General features: G+C 42.1%; 2 protein-coding genes across 2 annotated transcripts in view; one reads left to right on the top strand and one right to left on the bottom strand.

The window, feature by feature from the left end:
- ABCA1 (ATP binding cassette subfamily A member 1) overlaps positions 1-16,456 on the top strand; it is an 83,058-nt gene extending 66,602 nt beyond the window's left edge. Inside the window, exons 30-50 of the mRNA XM_010725981.3 lie at positions 318-416; positions 1,490-1,676; positions 1,831-1,925; positions 2,363-2,395; positions 2,919-3,024; positions 3,773-3,847; positions 4,291-4,460; positions 5,706-5,883; positions 6,421-6,536; positions 6,624-6,768; positions 7,988-8,111; positions 8,685-8,814; positions 8,940-9,060; positions 9,231-9,293; positions 9,751-9,857; positions 10,257-10,398; positions 11,510-11,644; positions 12,258-12,361; positions 12,471-12,563; positions 12,751-12,994; positions 13,194-16,456. Of these exons, the coding sequence (XP_010724283.1) occupies positions 318-416; positions 1,490-1,676; positions 1,831-1,925; positions 2,363-2,395; positions 2,919-3,024; positions 3,773-3,847; positions 4,291-4,460; positions 5,706-5,883; positions 6,421-6,536; positions 6,624-6,768; positions 7,988-8,111; positions 8,685-8,814; positions 8,940-9,060; positions 9,231-9,293; positions 9,751-9,857; positions 10,257-10,398; positions 11,510-11,644; positions 12,258-12,361; positions 12,471-12,563; positions 12,751-12,994; positions 13,194-13,334 (2,608 nt within the window). The 3' untranslated portion in view covers positions 13,335-16,456. The remainder of the gene's footprint in view (positions 1-317; positions 417-1,489; positions 1,677-1,830; positions 1,926-2,362; positions 2,396-2,918; positions 3,025-3,772; positions 3,848-4,290; positions 4,461-5,705; positions 5,884-6,420; positions 6,537-6,623; positions 6,769-7,987; positions 8,112-8,684; positions 8,815-8,939; positions 9,061-9,230; positions 9,294-9,750; positions 9,858-10,256; positions 10,399-11,509; positions 11,645-12,257; positions 12,362-12,470; positions 12,564-12,750; positions 12,995-13,193) is intronic.
- A 720-nt stretch (positions 16,457-17,176) lies between these two features.
- The window catches only part of NIPSNAP3A (nipsnap homolog 3A), a 7,610-nt gene continuing 3,393 nt past the window's right edge, over positions 17,177-21,393 (bottom strand). Inside the window, exons 2-5 of the mRNA XM_031557350.1 lie at positions 20,139-20,300; positions 18,566-18,715; positions 18,090-18,176; positions 17,177-17,979 (exon numbers count right to left, since the gene is read on the bottom strand). Of these exons, the coding sequence (XP_031413210.1) occupies positions 17,903-17,979; positions 18,090-18,176; positions 18,566-18,715; positions 20,139-20,300 (476 nt within the window). The 3' untranslated portion in view covers positions 17,177-17,902. The remainder of the gene's footprint in view (positions 17,980-18,089; positions 18,177-18,565; positions 18,716-20,138; positions 20,301-21,393) is intronic.

Genomic DNA, 21,393 nt, shown 5'->3' with positions numbered 1-21,393 from the left:
TTGCTTTCTGTGGTTAGCGCAGAAGTACATTTTAAAGGTATCATAGTATTTTTTTTTTCTTAAAACTTTAAATACCTATCCTAACTACTAGCAAGGCCTTTTCAATTTCTTTATGGTGCTATGAGTCTAGTGATACTGTGCACACACAAAAAAAACAAAGATGAGTGCTCATAGTCCAAGTGTTCTTCATACTTTAATTTCTACCCATATTCTTTTCCTGAGGTTTTTCACTGTTTTCTCAGCTTTGCTCTGCTGATGTTTTTGTTGTATGCCTGTTATCCCACTGACCTGGTGATATTTCTCTACTGTATCCATAGTAATGATGCTCCAGAAGATGCAGGCACCCAGAAGCTTTTGGATGCCCTTCTCAATAAACCTGGCTTTGGAACACGCTGTATGCAGGGACACTCCATCCCGTAAGTAGAACTCAGTGCTCAAAGGAGAAGCCCAGCCTTGGCTTCTGGTCAGCCAGTAGATTAAGCCAGATTCAGGGTTTAATAATTAAGCATAGCCAGGACAAGATTTAAACCAAAAGGCCTGTATTTGCATTCCCCTTTTTTTCTATTTGGGATCTTCAGGAAAGTTGCTGGCACTTAGCACAGCAAGAAAGTGAGATCTGGGTACAAGTCCTCACTGACAGAGAAGGAACAAAGATGATAGTCTCTCCCTCAAATTACTGTTTGGTTCTGAATGAAGAATAGGACCTAATAGTGTTGCTGTATGCTTTTGACTAGCTATTCACACAATCCTATTTCTGACTGCACTAGAAACCCTGGTTAACACCCCCACAAATACCAGTGGACAGCATGGAGAGCCAGCAGCGTTTGCAGTATTTCCAAGCTCTGACACTGTCTTGTTGCATGGCCTTGGGCAAATAACTGGAGATCTGGTTGCTTGTGCAGATAGAATATACAGCCTGGGATAGTCTGTGCTTAGGCTGGAAGAACCACAGCTCATCATCATAGGACAGTGGAGAAGAAGGTTGGAACCCTTTGTCCTAAATGTTGACCAGTTGTGGAGAAGTAATTTGTCATTTCCAAAGCAGACGTAGGAGCTGAATTACTTGGCTGTGGGTTCCAGGAGAAGGCTGCAAATCATCTGCCCTCTAAGGCTGCCTTGAGGGAGAGCTATGTTTTGATGTCCCTGGGGCAGAGAGGCCATCCAAGAAGCAGCTGTCTGCTGCAGTCTTCTCTCAGCTCTAAATGCAATGTGTGCTGGGACTGAAGTGAAGCACTCTGTTTGCTGTAAGACTGGGGAGAGTATCCAGCACAACTCAGTGTTGAGCAGACTCAATCACTTTAACACTAGGATCTGTTAAAACCTGGTCTTTTATTCTGAGCTGTTTGTTTCAGTGATGTCTAGCTCCGTTTGTCCTGCAGCCTGCTTCTTGTCCTGAGTACAGTGGCATCTGTTACTTAAGTTACTATTAAGCAAAAGCCACCACTGTTCTTTTTAAAAGTGCATTTGCCTTGCTTCTGTCCTACCACAGAGACACTCCTTGCATTGTGGGACAGAAGGAATGGACCACTGCTTCAGTCCCAGACTCAGTCCTGGAAATCTTGAGAGGCAACTGGAGCATGGAAAACCCTTCTCCATCTTGCGAGTGCAGCAATGAGAAGATCAAGAAGATGCTACCTGTGTGTCCCCCTGGCGCAGGCGGACTGCCACCCCCACAGGTAGGATGGATCTTAGTGGTCCTGAAGTGAGAGATGGTTCTGGAGAGCAGAGTGGCTGGGTCTGGTTACTGTGGGCAGAACTGAGCACAGTCTATCTGATTTGGTGGCTGCATTTTCTAATGGGCATTTATCTCTGTTTCCCTGGTGATGCCAGCGAGAACAAGACACTGCTGACATCCTCCAGAATCTGACAGGTCGCAATATATCAGACTATCTAGTGAAGACCTACGCGCAGATCATTGGGAAAAGGTAACTGATAAACACATCCTGTCTCCTACATCTGCAACAAATACAGCTTACTGTCAATAGAATGCTGCATAACTCAGACAAATAGGCCTGGGCAGTGCATACTTTTCAGCAGTTGGCCAGACCTACTCAGCTGAAACTATCTTGATCTATACGTAATTCAAGTGTTCCTGCTTCATAGTGATGACATGACAGCTCTGGGGAACAGAGATGGCATGTCCTGAGCCTTGCAGGCAGAGTGATGGATAAGTCTGGGTGCATACCCAGAGATGCAGAGTCCTACCCAGGCAGAGTGATAAAACGGTTTGGGTGGGAAGGGATCTTAAACGTATGTGCCAGATGTGAGGGAATGCTGCAGTCTTTTCCCCGGCTGTGCCTGAAGCAGTAGTAGCAGTTGTCTCTTCCATACATAACATCTGGTTTCTTTTCTCTCTTGGCAGTTTAAAGAATAAAATCTGGGTGAATGAGTTCAGGTGAGTTAGTGCTTTTTCTCTAACTTGTGTATGTCCACTAACCACTAAGCAGTGTTTATTATATGTGGCTCTCAACTGTTCAGTGTCTGGGGGCACTGTTAAGGATAAGCTGGAACAACCCTAAGGAACATTGCTGAAAATCCTGCTGCCTTATGTGGGGAGCAGTAAAAGATTTGCAATAGCAATATTGTCCCATAGGAGATATTGTTCCCAACCAAGGGAAGCAGGGAGATGCTCTGCTTTGCCTGAACAGGCAGCAGGACAGCTGCATTCAATAAAGACTGTCTGTGTCATTGCAGACAGAGCATTGTAGTCATAAGCTGAGTATTTAACCTCAAAAATAAGGAGCAGAGACAGCAGGGCTCAAAAGCAGTGTGGAAAGATCATACTTTGCTCTTTTTGTAAGACTGGAGACATGTGCCTCAGTTATGGTGCAAAAAAAGGAGACAACTAGAGAGGGAGAAGTGGTCTTTCCTGGAGCTGAATGTGTACTTTGGTCTTCACACTCTATCTGTACTCCTAGGTATGGAGGCTTTTCCTTGGGAGCCAGAAGTTCCCATGTGCTTCCTCCAAGCAATGAAGTCACTGATGCCATTAAACAGGTGAAGAAGATCTTGGAGCTAGCACAGGTGAGTAGCTGTTTCCATAAATCCAGATTGCTTTCATGACAGAATTCTGTTATTTGGGAGATGACTTGAAAACTATAACAGAAGAGTGTTTGTATTAGTTAGATTTCCAGTAGCTTCTGCCCATCAACTCTAAGGTGAGGTTTTCTGGGCTGAGTGTTTGAGAGCAGCAAAAGGCTCAGGACCACACATATCTGACATTTGCACAACCTTTCTTTTTAAAGAACAAGTTCTCCCTGACACCAGCTGAAAGCCAGTGGAAGTAACAATGGAAATAACTGCCACCTCCAAGTTTTTTTTGGCAGGACGGGGAGGGCTGTCTTAAGGGAATTAACAAGTTGTTGCTAGCTCTTCTAAAACCTCACTTCAGTGCTTCTGTGCTAAGTTTGTCCTACCTCAGAAAATAATCTGGGCCACCGCTTTCTTCTGAGACTGCCTCTAAGCTCCATTGTCTCTGGAGGTTACCTGCAGTCCTGGTTAATATTTGTCCCTGGGGCAGAACAGAAAAAAAAAAAACGAAAAAAAGAACAGGCCTAAGGCTGACCTCTGCTACTGGTGGGATTGCAGAAAGGTATAGGGAAAGAAGAAAGCTGTGCTTTCTTAGCCTTCTTACCACCTCTGTCTTTGAATATACTGGCTGTAGACTTGAAAGAATACTGTTAGAGCTGTGAAAAACCTAGTGTGATTCCCAGAGTCCAGGATAGCAGGGAAGGTACTATTAAAGAAGTAACTGTCTTTTTACTGTTTACAGGGGAGTTCTGGAGATCGGTTTCTCAACAACTTGGCAAGTTTCATGAAAGGACTGGACACAAAGAACAATGTGAAGGTAAATCAACCACCCTCACTGCTCTGCCTTCTGTTTCAAGCTCTGGTAACCTTGGGTTATTTCTAGGTAGCAAAGCCCCAGCAGTTTGCCATAGGCAATTGTGCAGACTAGAGCTCTCTACATTTAAATTGTTTGCTATTGGAGAAAATACAGCTTGTATTATTCTTGATTTCCCTAAAATCTGTTTCTCCTAAGAAATCAGAAGTCCAAAAGTCAGAAGTCCAGAAGGAGTTCTGTGCAGGATCAGTGGTTTTGTTTTGAGGAGCATACTTTTCCTCCCAGAAACCTCTGATAGTTATTGGTCAAACTATATGCCCAGTCCCTGAGCGAAGTATGTGGAAATAGATAGAAAGAAGTTATAAGATAGAAATTAAAAGATAGAAGTTCAAGAGGGAAAACTGGTATACCTTATGCCTTTCTGACACTGATATGGTCTCTTGCAGGTGTGGTTCAACAACAAGGGTTGGCATGCCATTGCCTCCTTCGTGAATGTGATCAACAATGCCATTCTTCGGGCCAACCTGCAGCAGGGCAAAAACCCTAGTGCTTATGGGATTACTGCCTTCAATCACCCACTCAACTTGACTAAGCAGCAGCTCTCTGAAGTGGCCCTGTAAGTCCTAATGTGAATACAATTGGATTTGGGATAATCAGCTGGTGATTACTGGAACCTGGCAATGCGAGAAATGCTGTAGTGTCATTGATGGGCAGTCAGTAGCTGATGGCACTGAGATTCTACCATGTGGGCCTTAGTGTCTGTTTTCTGGACAAGCTGCAGCATGTGCTATTGAGCACTTGCTCATAAACCAGCACTACTTTTTTACTCTAGTTTAACTCCTTACTACTCGAGGAGGATGAGTAGCCAAAACATAAGAGTGAGCACTAGTTATGTAAGTGCAGAAGTTGCTTACTCTTTATTATGTAGCTTGTAGTAAATATGTTCGGCTGTCAATGTATAAGTAAATATCTGTGATTCTGTGATATGAAACAGCCTGTCACCACTGCTGTTTCACACTGTTTTCACGCTACTATGTTCTCAGAGCTGCAGTAGTTTCTCTCCAAAGAGTCTGTAGGCAGCCAGATTTCACAGAGAGAAAAGGAATTATTTTTTTTTTTTGTATGAATGTGGTTTCTCAGTGTTGTGCAAGCTTTCTGTGTCTGTAGCTCAAACTGAAATTTTTGAGAGCAAATGAAATCCTCTCATTTTATGCTTTTTGGAGAATTTCAACATTGTGACCTGACCCATCCTTAACTCGCCATGGATGTGATCTCTTTTGTCCTTCAGTAGTACTACCATTTGACTAAGATTGATAGATGCTGTTTAGTTTTGCTCACTGTCTCAGCCTTGGGGTCTTAGTCCAAGTTACTGAGATACTGACAAATTCATTACTATTACAGTCTGAACCAGGAGTCATAAACTGTGTGCAGATAACATCCTTCAAACTTTCAGCACAGCAGTGGCTGATGACAGTCAGAGATACCTTTGAACTTTGAAACGAAACCATGCAAAAACAACAACAAATCCCAACCCTAGTAAATACATTATGTGGGAAACAAAGTTATGTAGGTGAGGTGGTGAGGAAAGGAGAAGGACTACTGTGTTGATGTTTTGACCAAAGATTCTGCAGGTTGTGGTACTATTTTTGAGACACTTACAAGCTGTGCATATTGCCTTCACTGTACAGATGGAGAGCATCCCCTGTAGGTAACATGGCCTGGTATGGTCATCCTTTACCCTGCAAATTGAGAACAGCAAAAGGAGAATGAGTTTCCGCATTGCCCACATGAACTGCCTCATTTAGTCTCAAGGGAGACAGCACCAGCATACAAACACTTTGCTTTCCTTCTTTTTGTCCAGGATGACCACGTCTGTGGATGTCCTAGTCTCCATCTGTGTGATCTTTGCCATGTCCTTTGTTCCTGCCAGCTTTGTGGTATTCCTTATTCAGGAACGTGTCAGCAAGGCTAAGCACTTGCAGTTCATCAGTGGTGTGAAGCCTGTGATCTACTGGCTGGCCAACTTTGTCTGGGATATGGTAAGGGCTGGACTATACTCCATGGCTGTTCTAAATGGTCTCCATCCTGTGGTTACAGAGTGTCTGCTGAAGTGTAGAGTGCAGCAAGGGCACTACATTAATTCATCACGTGATAATTGTTCTGCCTTTGCTCTCTTGGGTGGTAGTTCACCTAGATGGGACAAAAAAACACTGAACTGAGGATGGGAGAGGAACCATAGGCTCCAGCATTAGGCATCAATGACGTTTTTAATGTCACTTGAAAATATCTACCCCAGAATGTTGGCTTGCATAGCCCCTTGCTCTGCTGATTCAGAGTAGGCTTTTCAATCTGTTATGTCCAGAACCTGTAAGAGTCTTATCAGCTACTTCTAGAGGACCAGGAAGTGTGAATTCTTGTATACCACATTGTTGCCTACACGTGCTGCTATGAATTTCCCCTTGTGAGTAGACTTGGGAACTCTGAAGGATGTTGAAAAACGCTGGTGCAGAGCAGAAAGCTGCATTAGTTTTTTGTCATCTGGAAATGAATCTAAAGCTGTGTTTTTCATCTTCCAGTGCAACTACATCGTTCCAGCCACACTTGTCATCATCATCTTCATCTGCTTCCAACAGAAGTCCTATGTATCCTCCTCCAACTTGCCTGTGCTTGCTCTTCTTCTGTTTCTCTATGGGTAAGGGATTCCTTCTCTGCAGGATGATTAGGGAAACACTTAAGATTGGAAATTACTTACCTGATGTTGTTGCCTTTCATCTTGCAGTTGGTCTATCACTCCTCTCATGTATCCAGCCTCCTTCGTGTTCAAAATCCCTAGCACAGCATATGTTGTGTTGACTAGTGTGAACCTTTTCATTGGCATCAATGGTAGTGTGGCTACCTTTGTCCTGGAGCTCTTCACCAACAACGTAAGTCTTCCCAGAAGCTCTTCACTGTCTTGTGCTGATGCAGAGCAGAATTTCACATTGGTACCATGTTGCCCTGGCAAACTCCCAGCTTGTTACCCTTACTGCACTGTTTTAAATGTGTTTAAACATGTTTAATTTGAATTTCTTGCATGTTCTCCATAGTGGGGCAGTTTCTATCCACTGCAGGGCATTTCAAGCACTCTGGTTTGTTGTCCTCAGTTTTGCTTTCAGAGATAAATATCTCACTGACTGTATTGGGAACTTTTGCATCTCACTTCAGTTTTTTTCAAGGCCAGATGCCTACTGGGGAAGGTCCAAGTGTCTCTCATGCCTGTATGTAACACAAGATGCAGGTCCTGCTTGACACATGTTACTGGGAAGTACCTCTGAGGGAGCCCTGTCGGATTAACTTGTTGATTGCACCACCTGCCTGTGGGCATGAGGCAGCACTCCTTGATGATGATCCCTTTTGTTATAAGGCCTATTTTATCTCTCTTTCTTGAAGATAAGTGCCTGGCAGAACAGTAAAGTAACCACTATTTGGGACAAGGGGCAATGTGCACAAACTGGAAGTTCCATACAAACATGAGAAAGAACTATTCTGAGGGTGACAGAGCACAGGAGAAAGCTACCCAGAGAGGTTGTGGAGTCTTTTTCTCTGGAGATATTCAAAACCCATCTGGATGCTTTCTCATGTGACCTATTGTGTAGGGAACCTACTTTAGCAGGAGATTGGACTTAATGATCTCCAAAGGTCACTTCCAACCCCTACAGTTCTGTGATTCTCTTGTCAGTCTGACCTATGAACTAAGCCAGCTGGAAAAGGATTACAGCATCCAGTATTGGCTATGGAGGGGCTGCCTACAGCCACTGAGATTACCAGTCTGTGTAACCACAAGTTTCCCTTATCCTAAAGCTGTAGGCTTTCTGCATGTTGCTTTTTGCAGGCCTTGGCTTTTAGACTGAATGTTTGGAGAAATCTCTTCTTTGGTGTAGATTACTTGCTTTAATAGCATTTTGAGCAAAGCAGGAACACTGACTGTCTGGAGGAGCTGTGGGACTGTCTCTTGGCAGAATATTTCTAATTTCTGATTTTTTTGTGGGATTGCAGTGCTGCCAGCTAGCTGCAGGTGGTCATTCACAACATGATGTCACATTCAGTAGGTGGTGGCTTTTCTCTGCTCAGACAGCCCACTGGAAATTAATTTTGTCTTAACAGAAGCTGAACAACATCAATGACATCTTGAAGTCTGTCTTTCTCATCTTCCCTCACTTCTGCCTGGGGCGGGGTCTTATTGACATGGTGAAAAATCAGGCCATGGCTGATGCTCTGGAGAGATTTGGTAAGTGAAATTGTGTGAGCCTTCTCTGGACTAACACCCTTTGTTCTTCTGACTTTTCAAGAGTTCAAAGTACACAATTTGCAGCACAGAACTTATCATAGATGGCAGGTATCCTCAGCTGTCCTCTTAAAGCTGTTTCAAACACCAAAGAAATCAGGCATATAGATCCCAGAACTTTGAGTTACTAGAATCCAGATGCATGGGGGAAAAAATCGCTAGGCTAAGTGGAAGGAGTGGCTAAGATTCTGTAGAGCTGTTGTGGGTTTTTTTTTTTCTGGAATGCAGATGAGAGGTGTGAGTCAGTTGCCTTGTGCTTCTTGAGAATATGGGCCAGCTCTTCTTTGGTAGACCAAATTCTTAGTGTCCAATCAACTTCTCCCAAGAGAACATGCTCAGACCCAACTTAGTTACAGCAAGAGATGTGTACACAGTCACAACTTGTTTAGCTTGTTCCCAGTCTCCTCTAACTCTCAGTTCTACCAGTGTCTGAATTAGTGAGCTCTACAGGAAAAAATGATACCAATTTCCCATTGCTCTGGAAAGGTGACCATGCTCGTGTTCTCATCTTGGCAGGCGAGAATCGTTTTGTGTCCCCTCTGTCGTGGGACCTGGTGGGAAGGAACCTGTTTGCCATGGCAGTGGAGGGTGTAGTCTTCTTCCTCATTACTGTGCTCATCCAGTACAGATTCTTCATCAAACCCAGGTAGGTTGTCTGCTTTACTTTCCCACGGCAGACAGGTAAAGTTTTCCTTGGTACGTGGCATGAAGCGGGGAGAATATCAAGCTCCATCATCTTCTTCCAAGGCTTTATCGTGTTGTTCTCTACAGGCCTGTCTATGCCAAGTTACCTCCTGTGAATGATGAAGATGAAGATGTAAACAGAGAAAGGCAGAGAATAATAAGTGGAGGAGGACAGAGCGACATACTGGAAATCAAGGAGCTGACCAAGGTAACAGGTTTTGCATTTCTAAGACCCGTTTATGCAAAACTGTGCAGTCCACCAGGAGTCTCATTAAGAAAAGTCTGATGGAATCAAAAGGGAAGAATATTTGTAGTGTTAAATATGTACAAGTCTAGCTATAGTTCTCATTTACATTGTTGTTTTTTTTCTGGTTTCAGATTTACAGAATGAAACGAAAGCCAGCAGTTGACAGGATATGTGTTGGAATCCCTCCTGGAGAGGTAAGCTTATTTTGTCATTATTACTGCTTCAGTATTTTTCGACTATTTAAGAGCAACACACAACACAGAGTAGAGTGAAATTAGAAGCAGGTGGTGTTCAAATTAGACAAAAGTGAACGGCCCGGAGGTTGGAGCAGTTTATGTCTCAGTCTCTCTCTGCTATTGAAGACGGTAGAGAACTCTGCAACCTTTTAGGGCTAGAGATCAAAGCATGACACTCTCTAAAGCTTAGCACAGACGCACTATCCTGACACTGCACCAAGGTAATGCTGTAGCTGATGCTTTTTCCCAGCGTGAAGATTTATGCTGAAAATGAAAGCCCAGTTTATTCAGAAAATGCACTGACTTCTTCCAGGTTATCTTGAGAGTCAAGGCTGTTACTTCCAGTGTCCTCAGTGATGAAAACTATAGGGCTGGATCCTGTTCTCAGTGCTTATTTGCTTTTTTATATCCCCAGTGCTTTGGACTTCTGGGAGTAAATGGTGCGGGCAAGTCATCCACTTTCAAGATGCTAACTGGTGATACAGATGTAACAGGAGGAGAAGCTTTCCTCAAAGGAAACAGGTAAAAGATGATACATCTTTCACTGCTTTATCTTAAAGAATAACCTTTGCTGCTTCCTCCTTCAGCTTTCTTGGTCTTTGTTCCAATTCCAACGAATTTAAATGCTACCCCACTTTTTTTCTATCTCAACTCTTGGGCCTTGGCCTTTTGCTGAGTCTACTAAAGTACTACAGCCATTTAGCACAGTGGATTTAGTCTGGTAGTCACTTCTGAGTACCTTCTCTGTCATGTTTCAATATCATATTTATAAAAAGAAAAGAAAAAGAGTTTGGTGAAGACAGACTTCTAGAAATTGTTAATAAACCAGTGATTCTGGACTCATTGATTCACCTTCCTCTTTTTATCATCTCAATGTTGTTTACTTGTAAAATCATAACTAATGGTGTTCTTATTTTACAGTATCCTGTCGAACATCCAAGAAGTCCATCAGAACATGGGCTACTGTCCACAGTTTGATGCTATTAATGAACTGCTGACAGGGCGAGAACACTTGGAGTTCTTTGCACTCCTCAGAGGTGTTCCTGAGAAGGAAGTTTGCAAGGTAAATGAAACACCATACGAGTACCCCAGTGACAAACTGTTGCTGCTTCCATGCTCATATCCCACAGTACACATAAAATTATAGTGATCTGCTTCTTTCTGAGTGACCACACTGTATCATTAAATTGCTCCTGTTTCAGCATTCACACACAGGCTTACACTAACAGTGTAAGTCAATTAATAACAGTTTTACAGTAGCATACAGCACACTTCTCAATTTCAGTTCCTTGGGCTGGCAGCAGCTTTCACCATTTGTTCTTGGGTTCTGTAGAACTGTTTCCAGATCCGGTGTCCAAAGTATGCCCATATAGCCCTGAGAGCAGTGGCAAGTGAGAACTGCAAGCTCCTTTGAGGTTTGCAGGCAGGTTCCTCTATGCTGCGCTCCAAGCACAGGGACCTGGTTCTGGTTATGGTGCAAATACTAACTGAATCTCTTTGCTAAACACTTTTTAGTTCCTAAACTAAAAGAACAAGTGGCTGACAGTTGCAGTGTATGTACTTCTCAATAATGAACAGATCCTTCCAATATATCTAGGGGCTGAAATGCACAATAGTGCCAATTGCTGTGTGTCAGGAGAGACGGTGTCCCTGCTGCAAGCCCATAGCACCTAAAAAGCTGGATAAAGCATGTATTGCTTAAGACCATTACACTAGTAGTTAGCAGGGCTAGGCTGATGCTGAACTGCATCGTCACTTTTGGCCTGGGCACTGGCTGCCCAGCGCAATGGGCACAACCCCAAGCTGCAGTAGTTCAAGGAGTGTTTGGACACTGCCCTCACACATAAGGTTTGGATTTTGTGTGATCCTGTGAGGCCAGGAGTTGAATTCGATGATCTTTGTGGGTCCCTGCCAACTCAAGACATTCTGTGATTCTATGAATCTATGCTAACTAAGCTGCAGCTGTCTGATTGTTTGGGCCCTCATGGGCTAGTATTTATACACCTTAATCTGAGGGTGAATAGGGTGTTTCAAAACCTAGAGCTATGCCAGATTAAAGCCTCGAATGAATGGCCCTTCTGAAAAATCATCTTAAAGCCAAACCTCTAAAGAAAATCTCACTGTGTAGATGTTGCTGTGATTGACTCATGAAGATACTGTACTGTCTCTTGTAGGTTGGCGAATGGGCAATTCGGAAACTGGGCCTTGTGAAATATGGAGAAAAATATGCAGGCAACTACAGTGGAGGGAACAGGCGCAAGCTCTCCACAGCAATAGCCCTCATTGGAGGGCCACCTGTGGTATTCCTGGTGAGTCTGCAACCTTAACTCATTAATGTTTTCCTCTAAAAACAGAAAAATTAGGCACAGATGAAGACTGGCTATTGTGTGACTAACAAAATCTAGAAATGTCATCAGTCACCTAAATATAAGCAAAAAACACAGGGAATCTTTATTTGGGACTGTGTGAGCCTACTTGGATGTATACTCAAACTATAGTGTGTCTCATGGTTTCTATTCATGAAAAATCAGTGGAGAAGTGGAGATCTCAAACATGATGCCAAACTAGCAACAGTTAAAGCATCTTCACCACTTGCACAAATATTTTTATGCATGCAGAACATTATGCCCCCCCAGCGTTTTCTAGCTCATTTTAAACTTGAACTGAGTTTAGCTTGTTTTAGAACTGACTTTTTTGATATGTTATAATTGCAAAATAAATAGTGCTTCTCAGTTCTTCATATTTTAAATAAGCAAACATGCTTTTGAGCATAAGTTATTTTCCCATTTTAAAAAATGTATCAAACTTGCTTACTGTCATCTTTTCCAATATGCATAACCAGAATGGCCAGGTCATTTCAGTGATGAGGTATTTGTTGGTAGCATGGAACAGCATATCCTATTTTTTATATATATTTTGCAGGATGAGCCAACAACAGGAATGGATCCCAAAGCACGCCGTTTCTTGTGGAACTGTGCTCTGAGTGTTATCAAAGAGGGGAGATCAGTGGTTCTTACATCTCACAGGTAAGTATCAACCCTGTTGTACCTGCTGGGTCTGGATCCAAAGCTTGGCTCAGCTGCTCTGCCCTCCAGCACTCCTTCGAGAGCTAAGGAAATTTAATTCTTTCTACAGCATGGAAGAGTGTGAAGCGCTGTGCACTCGAATGGCAATAATGGTCAATGGGCGATTCAGGTGTCTGGGCAGCGTCCAGCATCTAAAGAACAGGTAGCTATTTTGTTACCATTTACATCACAGAGTAGTCTGCATTTTTAGAGAGATACAGTCAGACTTAATTCCTTAATGCAGCATTTCCATTGGCTTTCTGGCTGTGAAAAAAGCTGCTGAATTCTAAGCTGTATGTCTGTTTCAGTGCCACTTACACGAATTCCTCTGCTGGCCTTCTTGTGTACAGGTTTGGAGATGGTTATACCATAGTGGTGCGAATTGCAGGGGCTAACCCAGACTTGAAGCCAGTTGAGGAATTCTTTGGGCATGCCTTCCCTGGAAGTGTCTTGAAGGAGAAGCATCGCAATATGCTGCAGTACCAACTTCCGTCTTCGCAATCTTCGCTGGCCAGAATATTCAGTATTCTCTCCCAGAACAAAAAGAGACTCCACATAGAAGACTACTCTGTTTCTCAGACCACACTTGACCAAGTAAGTTTTTAGTAGCCTGTGTGCCAAAACCATAATTCTGGTGAGGTAGGAATAAATGAATCAACTTACCTATCTTGTAAGGACATTTCAGCAAGCTAGGTACAGAATTCCAGGACTAATCCAGAAAGGATTCAGTATATAGAATGCTCTAAATTAGTGAAAATCCAGAAAAGTGTGTGACATGGCCTTTTTCTTGCAGGTATTTGTAAATTTTGCTAAGGACCAAAGTGATGATGACCACACTAAGGACCTGTCATTACACAAAAACCAGACTGTGGTAGACATTGCAATCCTTAATTCCTTTCTGCAAGACGAGAAGGTAAAAGAAAGTTGTGTGTGAGCCAATTTCAGCCAGGAAATAATGAGAAGAATGCAAACTTCCTTTGCCTGGGGATAGGTTACTCCCAAAGAAGCTAGAGGGAGACAAACTGGACACTCTACTGATAACCATTCAATGCAATGCAATTCAATGCAATGAATCCAAAATTCCATTTTAGGGGCAGTGCCTCGTGGAGTCGTCTTGTACTGTTCTCAAGTGAAAGACTTGAACTTAGCTCATTACAGTACAACTCTGTGAAGCTGTGGTAAAGCACCCACCAGATGCTGTGGACTTTCAACCACACTGCATCTTGTCCTGTACAGTATGTTTTTACTAGGGTTGCAAAAACAGTTCATTAAGGAATAATGGCCAGTGGTTATTTATTGATATATTAAAGACATGTGTGTTTTACTCTTGAAAACATGCATGTCAGGAGTGGGATTTCCCTGGTGCTACGTCCATTGCTGGCAATGAATGCACCAAGACAGTCAGCAAGAGAAGTTACCAGCATTGTGACCTTTGTTTGTGAAAGCATACCTGACCAGCTGCTTTGCCTAGGCTGGTGTAGGTCAATTGGTGACATGTCTGTGGTCACAGAGCAGTGCTGTGCAGATGGGATGGCAAGAGATGGGCCATCGTGTCTGTACATCTACTTTGGAATGGAGGTATGCAGAACTGTGAACCCTACAAATGCACAGGATTGTCCCACCAGCATCATAACTATTAACCTACTCTGACTGGGTTTTCTTGTAGTTAAGTACTCTCCCTGCTCCTTTGAGATACTGCAGCAGCTGCATGAACACCTGGCAGAAGGGAGTGGGTGAGAAAGCAGACCACAGCAGCAAACTCAGTAGTTGTACCAGCTGCTAATACCAAGAGCAAATTCTAAATCATGATATGCCACTCAGATATGTAATGTCCGCTCTTTTAACCCCTGCTTTGCACCAGAAAGGTACCCATCATCTATAGTTACTGCTTAGCAAAAGAGTGTTGCCATTTCTGGCTTTGCCAGATAAAACTAGAAATGTAGTTTGTTTTTTTTAACAGTATTATTTATATGACTTTGAATAGGTTGGTAGCATAATTAGGGATTGAAAGTGCTTTCAGTTGATCTTTGTAGCCCAAGTATTTCTTTACTTTATGCCTGCAATGCTGTGCTTTCGTTCTCTCTATTCAGCAACAGCTACATTCATGATGCAGGCAGGTTTCACCCTCTTGCAATTAGCCACTATCTGTACTACAAGTTGTTCGCCTAAAATTTTCCCTCATGGAAGCTGGTATAATATTAGATTAATGTGCAAGTTTCTGCTTCTGTTGTGCAGTGTAGTGTCAGTTGGCAGGTGATCCCTAACTGTAGCACACACTCTTAATTCATGTGAGAAACTGTGTCAGTAAAACTCCTCATCTTGAACAAGATAGTTCAAAAGTAGGAGAGCTACAAATGACATCAATCAAATTGTAAAGTTTTACAAGGCCAGAATAATAGTAGAGGGAAGATTACATGGTGAGAACAAGCAATTCTTGTTCATCCTGTGCAACAGCCATGGGAGAGTATGCTTTTGTTAATAAACTTATGTGCCCTCTGTCTCGCTTTTGCATTCAGAAATAGGTTCAGTAATGTGGTATGAACCCAAGCATAGTACCTGGGCAATTCTTGTGCGTCATGCCTCTGCCTTAAGTACCTGTGCAAGTTCTGCACTCGTTTTAATGCTCCACCATGAATGCGTCATGGACCATTTTCTTCTGTGAATGCCCACAGCAGCCCAGCAATGGTGAAGAGGCTGGAGTGAACCTTAAGAAGGTTGAGTACATATTTGTAGGTGTACTTGATAACATTGACCAATTCAGCATTTTTACTACATGGACAGTTAAATACTTAGCACAAGTCCCCAGTCCCTGCTGTGCCGTACTTTTGCATAATGTAATAGCTTACTACATGTTCTGCTGAAGTGCCTTTTTCATACTAATTATTTTTTATCTATCTATTACATTGCTACGGGGATAGAAAGGAGAGCGATGGGGATTGGTATACCTCACATAAAACATGCTTTGTTTTTACCTTTATGGCACCCTTACCCCCGTGAGGATGTCTGCACCAAACTTCTATGTGCAGAACAATTACCATAGCAGCTGAGCTACAGCCATGACTTTTCAAAGCAGGCTGCTCATATGTTAAGCCATCAGTGAGACAAATGGCATGTAGTGAATACTTACCACTGCTAGAAATCATTATTGCAAATCAGAATTAAGTGAAAATCTCAGCATAGAGGCTGAAGTGAAGGGCTTAAGTTTTACACTGCACAGATCTAGTGCATGTAGAACTACAGCGAGTTCTAGGAGGATTCATATTTGGTCTTAAAAGAGCTGTAGTTTGCTCTTTGCAACTGCTCATATAAATGACTCATTTTACAGGAAACAAGTGTCTTTTTTAGCTTAGCTGGCCAAAAAGAGATTCTTGGTTTCTGTGTCCTATGAGTGTCTTGCTCATAGTCTCTCACACGTGGAAGTTTGATATCTGTGACAAAAAGACGTGGATGTTACCTGAACTGTTTCACAGCTCTAGTGCATTTTGTTTGTTGTTTGTAGCCATAGTGAACAGACAGCATAAAACAACTCTTGCGCAGATTTCTCATGGAGTAACCTCAGACAACCATTTGCCTATTCTTATAGTTCTGCATGGGGAAAAATCACTCGAGTCACGTACAGTATGATTGTGAATTACTCTAGATAATAGAACTGCACTGAGGTGTTAACTTATTTTAAACTGTGTTACTGTTGAAATATTGCACCCTTCTTCATAGTACATTTGTATTTCAGTACAGAGTTGTTACACTTTTCCCCTATGGTTAAACCACCACTTTGTGCTTATCTTTGCCTCCTGAACTGTAGTTGGTCCTTCATTCCAAGCACTTTATGCTATCTGTAATGGGATCTATTTTTGCACTGGAATATCTGTTAACTTTGCAAAAATCTAGTGAGATTTCACAACTGAAATTTCTGAGTTAAATCCTTAAGTGGATGTTTTCATTAAAGGAAAAAAAAAGTATATATATTTGTATTTGCTAATAACTGTTATGTGAAGTATTAAGAGGCACTCTAATTGCCTTGTATTAAGTAAAAAATAAAGCTGTTCTGGCACCTTTGGTCTGTAAAGTGTCATTTTTGCATGTACTTTTTCGAAGAGTGCTGTGCAGAAGTTCATGTGGCCCTGTTTGCGTTTGGTGTGAACTTTCATGCATACTGTATGGGCAAGTTCTAGCATCCACAGATTAACATGGGGCACATGTGTTTTTCAGGTAGGTAAGTAGGTAAGTGAGGTGATCCAAGATTTGAAAGGCAAGCACTGCTTTAAGCTTCTACATTTACTTAAATAAAAAAGTCTCCAACAAATCCAGCAGAAGGTAATCTGTGCAACTGTCAAATTCAGCTATAGAGCTTCTAGGCATCACAGACCTATCTGGATGTTAAAGCCAAAGCAGGTACCTGCCCCAGAATGTTTCCATCACAGAGATGCAGCCATTCTGATAACTGCTCTTTGCTATAAATTTTCAACACCTAATTTCACTGACAAGGTAAAATGTTGTGTTTGAGCATAAAGGTTTGAAATACCCTTAATCTTAGCTAACATGAGATTAAAGGATAGTCCCTCAGCAGGGGGTGCTTTCATACTGGTATACACACAGTAGCCAACTTCACAGCCTGTGCAACCTCAGTTCTGCTGCTACATGCTGTAGCAAATCAAAATACATCATAAGGGCTCCATGACCGCGGATGCCCAAAATGCAAAGCCTGCAGAAGCCTGTACTTGCAGAATGGTTTTTACTAGAGGTCCAAAACAGTAAGAGCTTGACTGGCAAACACCATAACTTTTGCTTTATACAAATTTATTTGGTTTTCAACAGTCTGGCAGACCATATTTCAAAGAGATTAAGATACATAGATGAGGTGAATTTGAGAGAGAGAATTTTAGCACCCTGAAGAAGTATTAAAATAAGAAAAAATACAGTTCTTAAAGAAGTGTTTACAGGATATAAAATTAAAGGGCTGAGATTAGGGAAGACTCAATCAGAACACCACCTAACCAGCTACGCTGCAGCACCTGCTTGACACAGTTCCAGGCACAATGAAGTTTTGCATTACTAAGAATTAATACAAAGCATCCCAACGAGAAGCTTGATTAAAATGTAGTTGTGTTATGAGGCTGTATGGAGGCACTCCTTAAGCCAGTACGTAATACCCATGCAGTGATTACAAAAGTTACCTGCCCTGAGCTGTGACCTTGGAAAAGAGCATTTCACTCACTGGGCCCTAGCAGCTATGCAGAAAAATATTAAAAAGTCGGGTTAAATTAAAGATCTGTAAAGTTAAGTTTCATGTTGGAAGTGATACGACCTGAATTCTACTTCTGGAGATGTCAGACCATCACCATAAACTATAGGGGTGCAGAATTTTACTGTGCTGGTGGTCAGCATTTTGCATTCACTCTGAAGAAAATCCGTACAGTTTGTGAGGGTATGACTGTGATGATCCATGCAACGGTACTTGCCAACAGTGCATCCATCTCAGCTTTTCCACCATCATTCAGTAGGCTACTTCAGTGGTGAGCATGCCAGAGGAGTCAGGAGCATATTCTGCTGGGATTCCAAGAATCTGACACTGTCCCGTACTGAAATTAAATGCACGTTTAATTAAGAAAGAAATCCAGTGAACAACAATACTTTTCTCAGCATGCATGGAAGTAACACTAATGAGTTCTCTAAACCCATCATCTCTTACCAGCTGCTACCACTCTGGCATCTTCATGGGCCCTGTGCCTTCCCGCTGCCCGGTGATCCGGGCTCTCATTCCACCAGATCACATGGACTGAAAAGTAGAAATAAAGTCAGCTTGTCACTGTTGCTGTTATGTTGTAATGCAATATGCAAGACCTCGCCGTTCACCCTCGTGTGTTAGATGCCTTGTAACTAGCAGAAACAGTTCACCAAGCAAGAATGTGTTGAGATGATCCTTTGCTGAGCCTCTAAAAGGTTTGACTCTAACAACAGATCAGAGAATATCTTAAAATTGCACCACTTGGCTTAAATATATAACAGAATAAACAAAGCTGGGTTCAAGGACTGTTTACAGGACTTCCATGATCCACAGCAACACTTCTTATCGGGCCATCCAACCCTGAGCCAGGACAAGAAGTTTTTCACCTTCCCTCCCCATTCCTATACCAAAGTCTGTATTAGAAACAGAAGTAGTGTTACCTGTGTTAAGTAACCCATACTCTGTGTGGAAAACACCAATTAGCTTGGTGTAGCCTGTGTTGATGTGAGCATTGATTGCAGCTTGAAATGCCTCGCCCCACAGAGCTGGCCCACCAGGCTTCATTTGAAAAGTAACCCATTCATACACACCTAGAGGAAAAGACAAAAGAAGACCTCGAGGAAGGAAATTAAACACCATTTTTCAGTCTTTCACAGCCATGCTTTCACTACTGTGAAACCAGTACTGGTAACCTCGCTAGTAGAGGAGAGAGGCCATGAATCTGCCTCCTGCCCAGCCTGCACAGCACCTCAAAAAGAATCACAGGAGCACAACTCAGTGTACACAGAAGTACCAGGACCCAGCAGTACAAAAGGATTCCCACACACTCCAGCTGAAAGGGGCATGCTCGCATGAAAATTTAAGGCAGTTTCATTTACTTGTCAGAAATCACTAACGCTCATATCTGATGGTGTGTTTCAGATGGCTGATAGAACTATCCAAAGCAGCCTTTTCTAAGACTAGTGATGTTTTCTGGAATTGAAGTGTTTTTTTTACATTGTAAGCCCTTTTGAATCTCAACAGTTGGCCACAGCAAGATTTGAAGTCAAAAGCAACAGACCAGAACTAGCTTACCATCTTTGCTCTGCCGAAAAACCTCCCTTCCTCTGTACTGTGGGGACAAACTGCATGATAGCCCCCCCTCAAAAAAACAATAGTCCTGCTATGAGGTACCTTATTTGTGTCCTTTCCATTCACATAGTTACTCTGAGTCACAACTGCTAACAATGTAGCAGACATCTAGACAACTGCCCCATTGCAACGCATTGTTTGGTATTTTTCTCCAACAACAAGCTGGAGATGAGGAAAAAAAAAACTACCCTAAAATGGAATAAAGTGTTGGAATAGACAGCTACCCCACTTTAATGGAAAAAACAGTCTGCTTTTAAAATTCAGAATCTCAGGGAAATAAACAACAAAGGTTACTGTGTATGCTCTGAGGGGCTAAAGTGGGGCCTACATTTTACTCACACAGCAGACTGCAAAGTCTGCAAATTTTCCTTAGTCAGTGTATAGTCAGTACTCTTAGTATCACACTTGCTAAAAAGAGAAACAAAATATATAAAGACAAGAAGTCTAAGACCAAGCTATGATCTACTAACTATGCTTGGCTTCTATGTACCTTGAAAAGTAGATTTGGGGGATTTGGTTATTTAAACTATTATGGACAAGAAGTAGTTGCAACAAAATAAAGTGACAAATGAGACAAAGCTCTGCAAAACAGAACAACATTTTTTTTAAACGTTTCTGGGAAGCATCCTCTCACTGATGGTGGACAAACCAAGCCAGGATGACCACTCAGAGCACTTCTGTGTGGTGGTCATCTTGCATTTTTGTTTATCAATTCACACCTTGTTTCAAATCTTACAGCTGGGGCTCCAGATAGTTTTTTACACACAAGTGCTTGTTACATAAGGGGTTATAAAGTCATGTAATACCTGGTTTAAACGTTAAGCCATGTTTTGTAGTGAGTCAGTATCAGTAGCTTTAATCAGAAAAAGAAGATAAGCTCACCCCCTTCCTTTGGTGGTTTCCCAAGCTGACACCAGGGTACCAGATAAGCAACTTCATTGTGCTGTTTTTCTATAAGGGGCAGAGCTGGAGAGATGAATTGTCCCTGCCACTCCTTGTCATTGGCTAGTGCCTGCCGGACTGCTGTTCTGTGGGCAAAATTATCTGTAAGACAGGGAAAAAAAAAGAAAAGAAAAGAAAGAAAGAAAGAAAAAAAAAATGCACTCACTACCACATCAGCCAATAAGAGAAAAATACAGCATCTGAGATTGGAAAGAACCTCAAGAAATATCAGTGTCTTGAAATTGAGAGAAAAATGTAACAATTATTCTTAGCTACTAAACAAAAATTAAGAAGATGAAACAAGGAGGAAGAATGCTAGCATACCTAACATATATGTATGTAACATACTTAACGATAAATAGGAAACAAAAATAATTGGATTTTTCCTTAGTTTCCCATCTTAAATGTTTAAATGAGAAACTATTTTTTAAGAGAAAGAAATGAAAGAACAAGGTAAAAATTCCTGAGAAGCAGGAAGACATTTTCTGAAACACAGATGCATGTAAACTTACTCCTGTCTACACATAGCAACTCCCTTCCCTCCCTGAGGATAGAAGGACAAGCCACCACTTTAAGCAGGCACTGTGAAAATGTTTCATTTCAAAGAGCAGGCTGCTGCATTAGTAAAAAAAAGTTCTGAGTATACAGGTACGCCCCAGCCTACAACAGATATACAAAGAAATGACGGAGTGTGCCTTCCCATGTCTCTATAAACCTTTGGGTTCAGAGAAGAACACAGCCAGCACGCCCTTTCTCAGCTTTTTTTTCATGGTTCAGCAGCACCTGCCAGGTCAGCACTGACTCCGACGGCATAGAAAGTTGATGACTACTGTGTCAGAAGCCTGTTGCTCTCAATGCTGAAGCAGCAACACAGCACTTCATGCATATGGGATGACCACACTTGTGGAGCAGCCTTCCAGCTCAGCACAGTGTAGCTTCAGGAGTTTAACCACACAAACTGCACGCTGTTTTGTTTTATAGGACTGACTGCTATGCTGTACTAGAATTGGTGAGCGATTATACATACATATAAACAAACACAGGCATTTGCATAAATATGGTCTGCACTTACACAATTATTTGCATATGCATAATCTAAAAGGAGGATGAAAGAAAGAAGGGGACAGAATCATTAGAAGGGACTGCTGTGATGGGACAAGTGGTTTTAAATTAAAAGGGAAGATTTATATTGGCT

This window comes from Meleagris gallopavo, chromosome Z, assembly GCF_000146605.3.
Source record: "Meleagris gallopavo isolate NT-WF06-2002-E0010 breed Aviagen turkey brand Nicholas breeding stock chromosome Z, Turkey_5.1, whole genome shotgun sequence".
NCBI lineage: Eukaryota > Metazoa > Chordata > Aves > Galliformes > Phasianidae > Meleagris > Meleagris gallopavo.
This window is presented reverse-complemented; position numbering and strand designations above follow the sequence as displayed.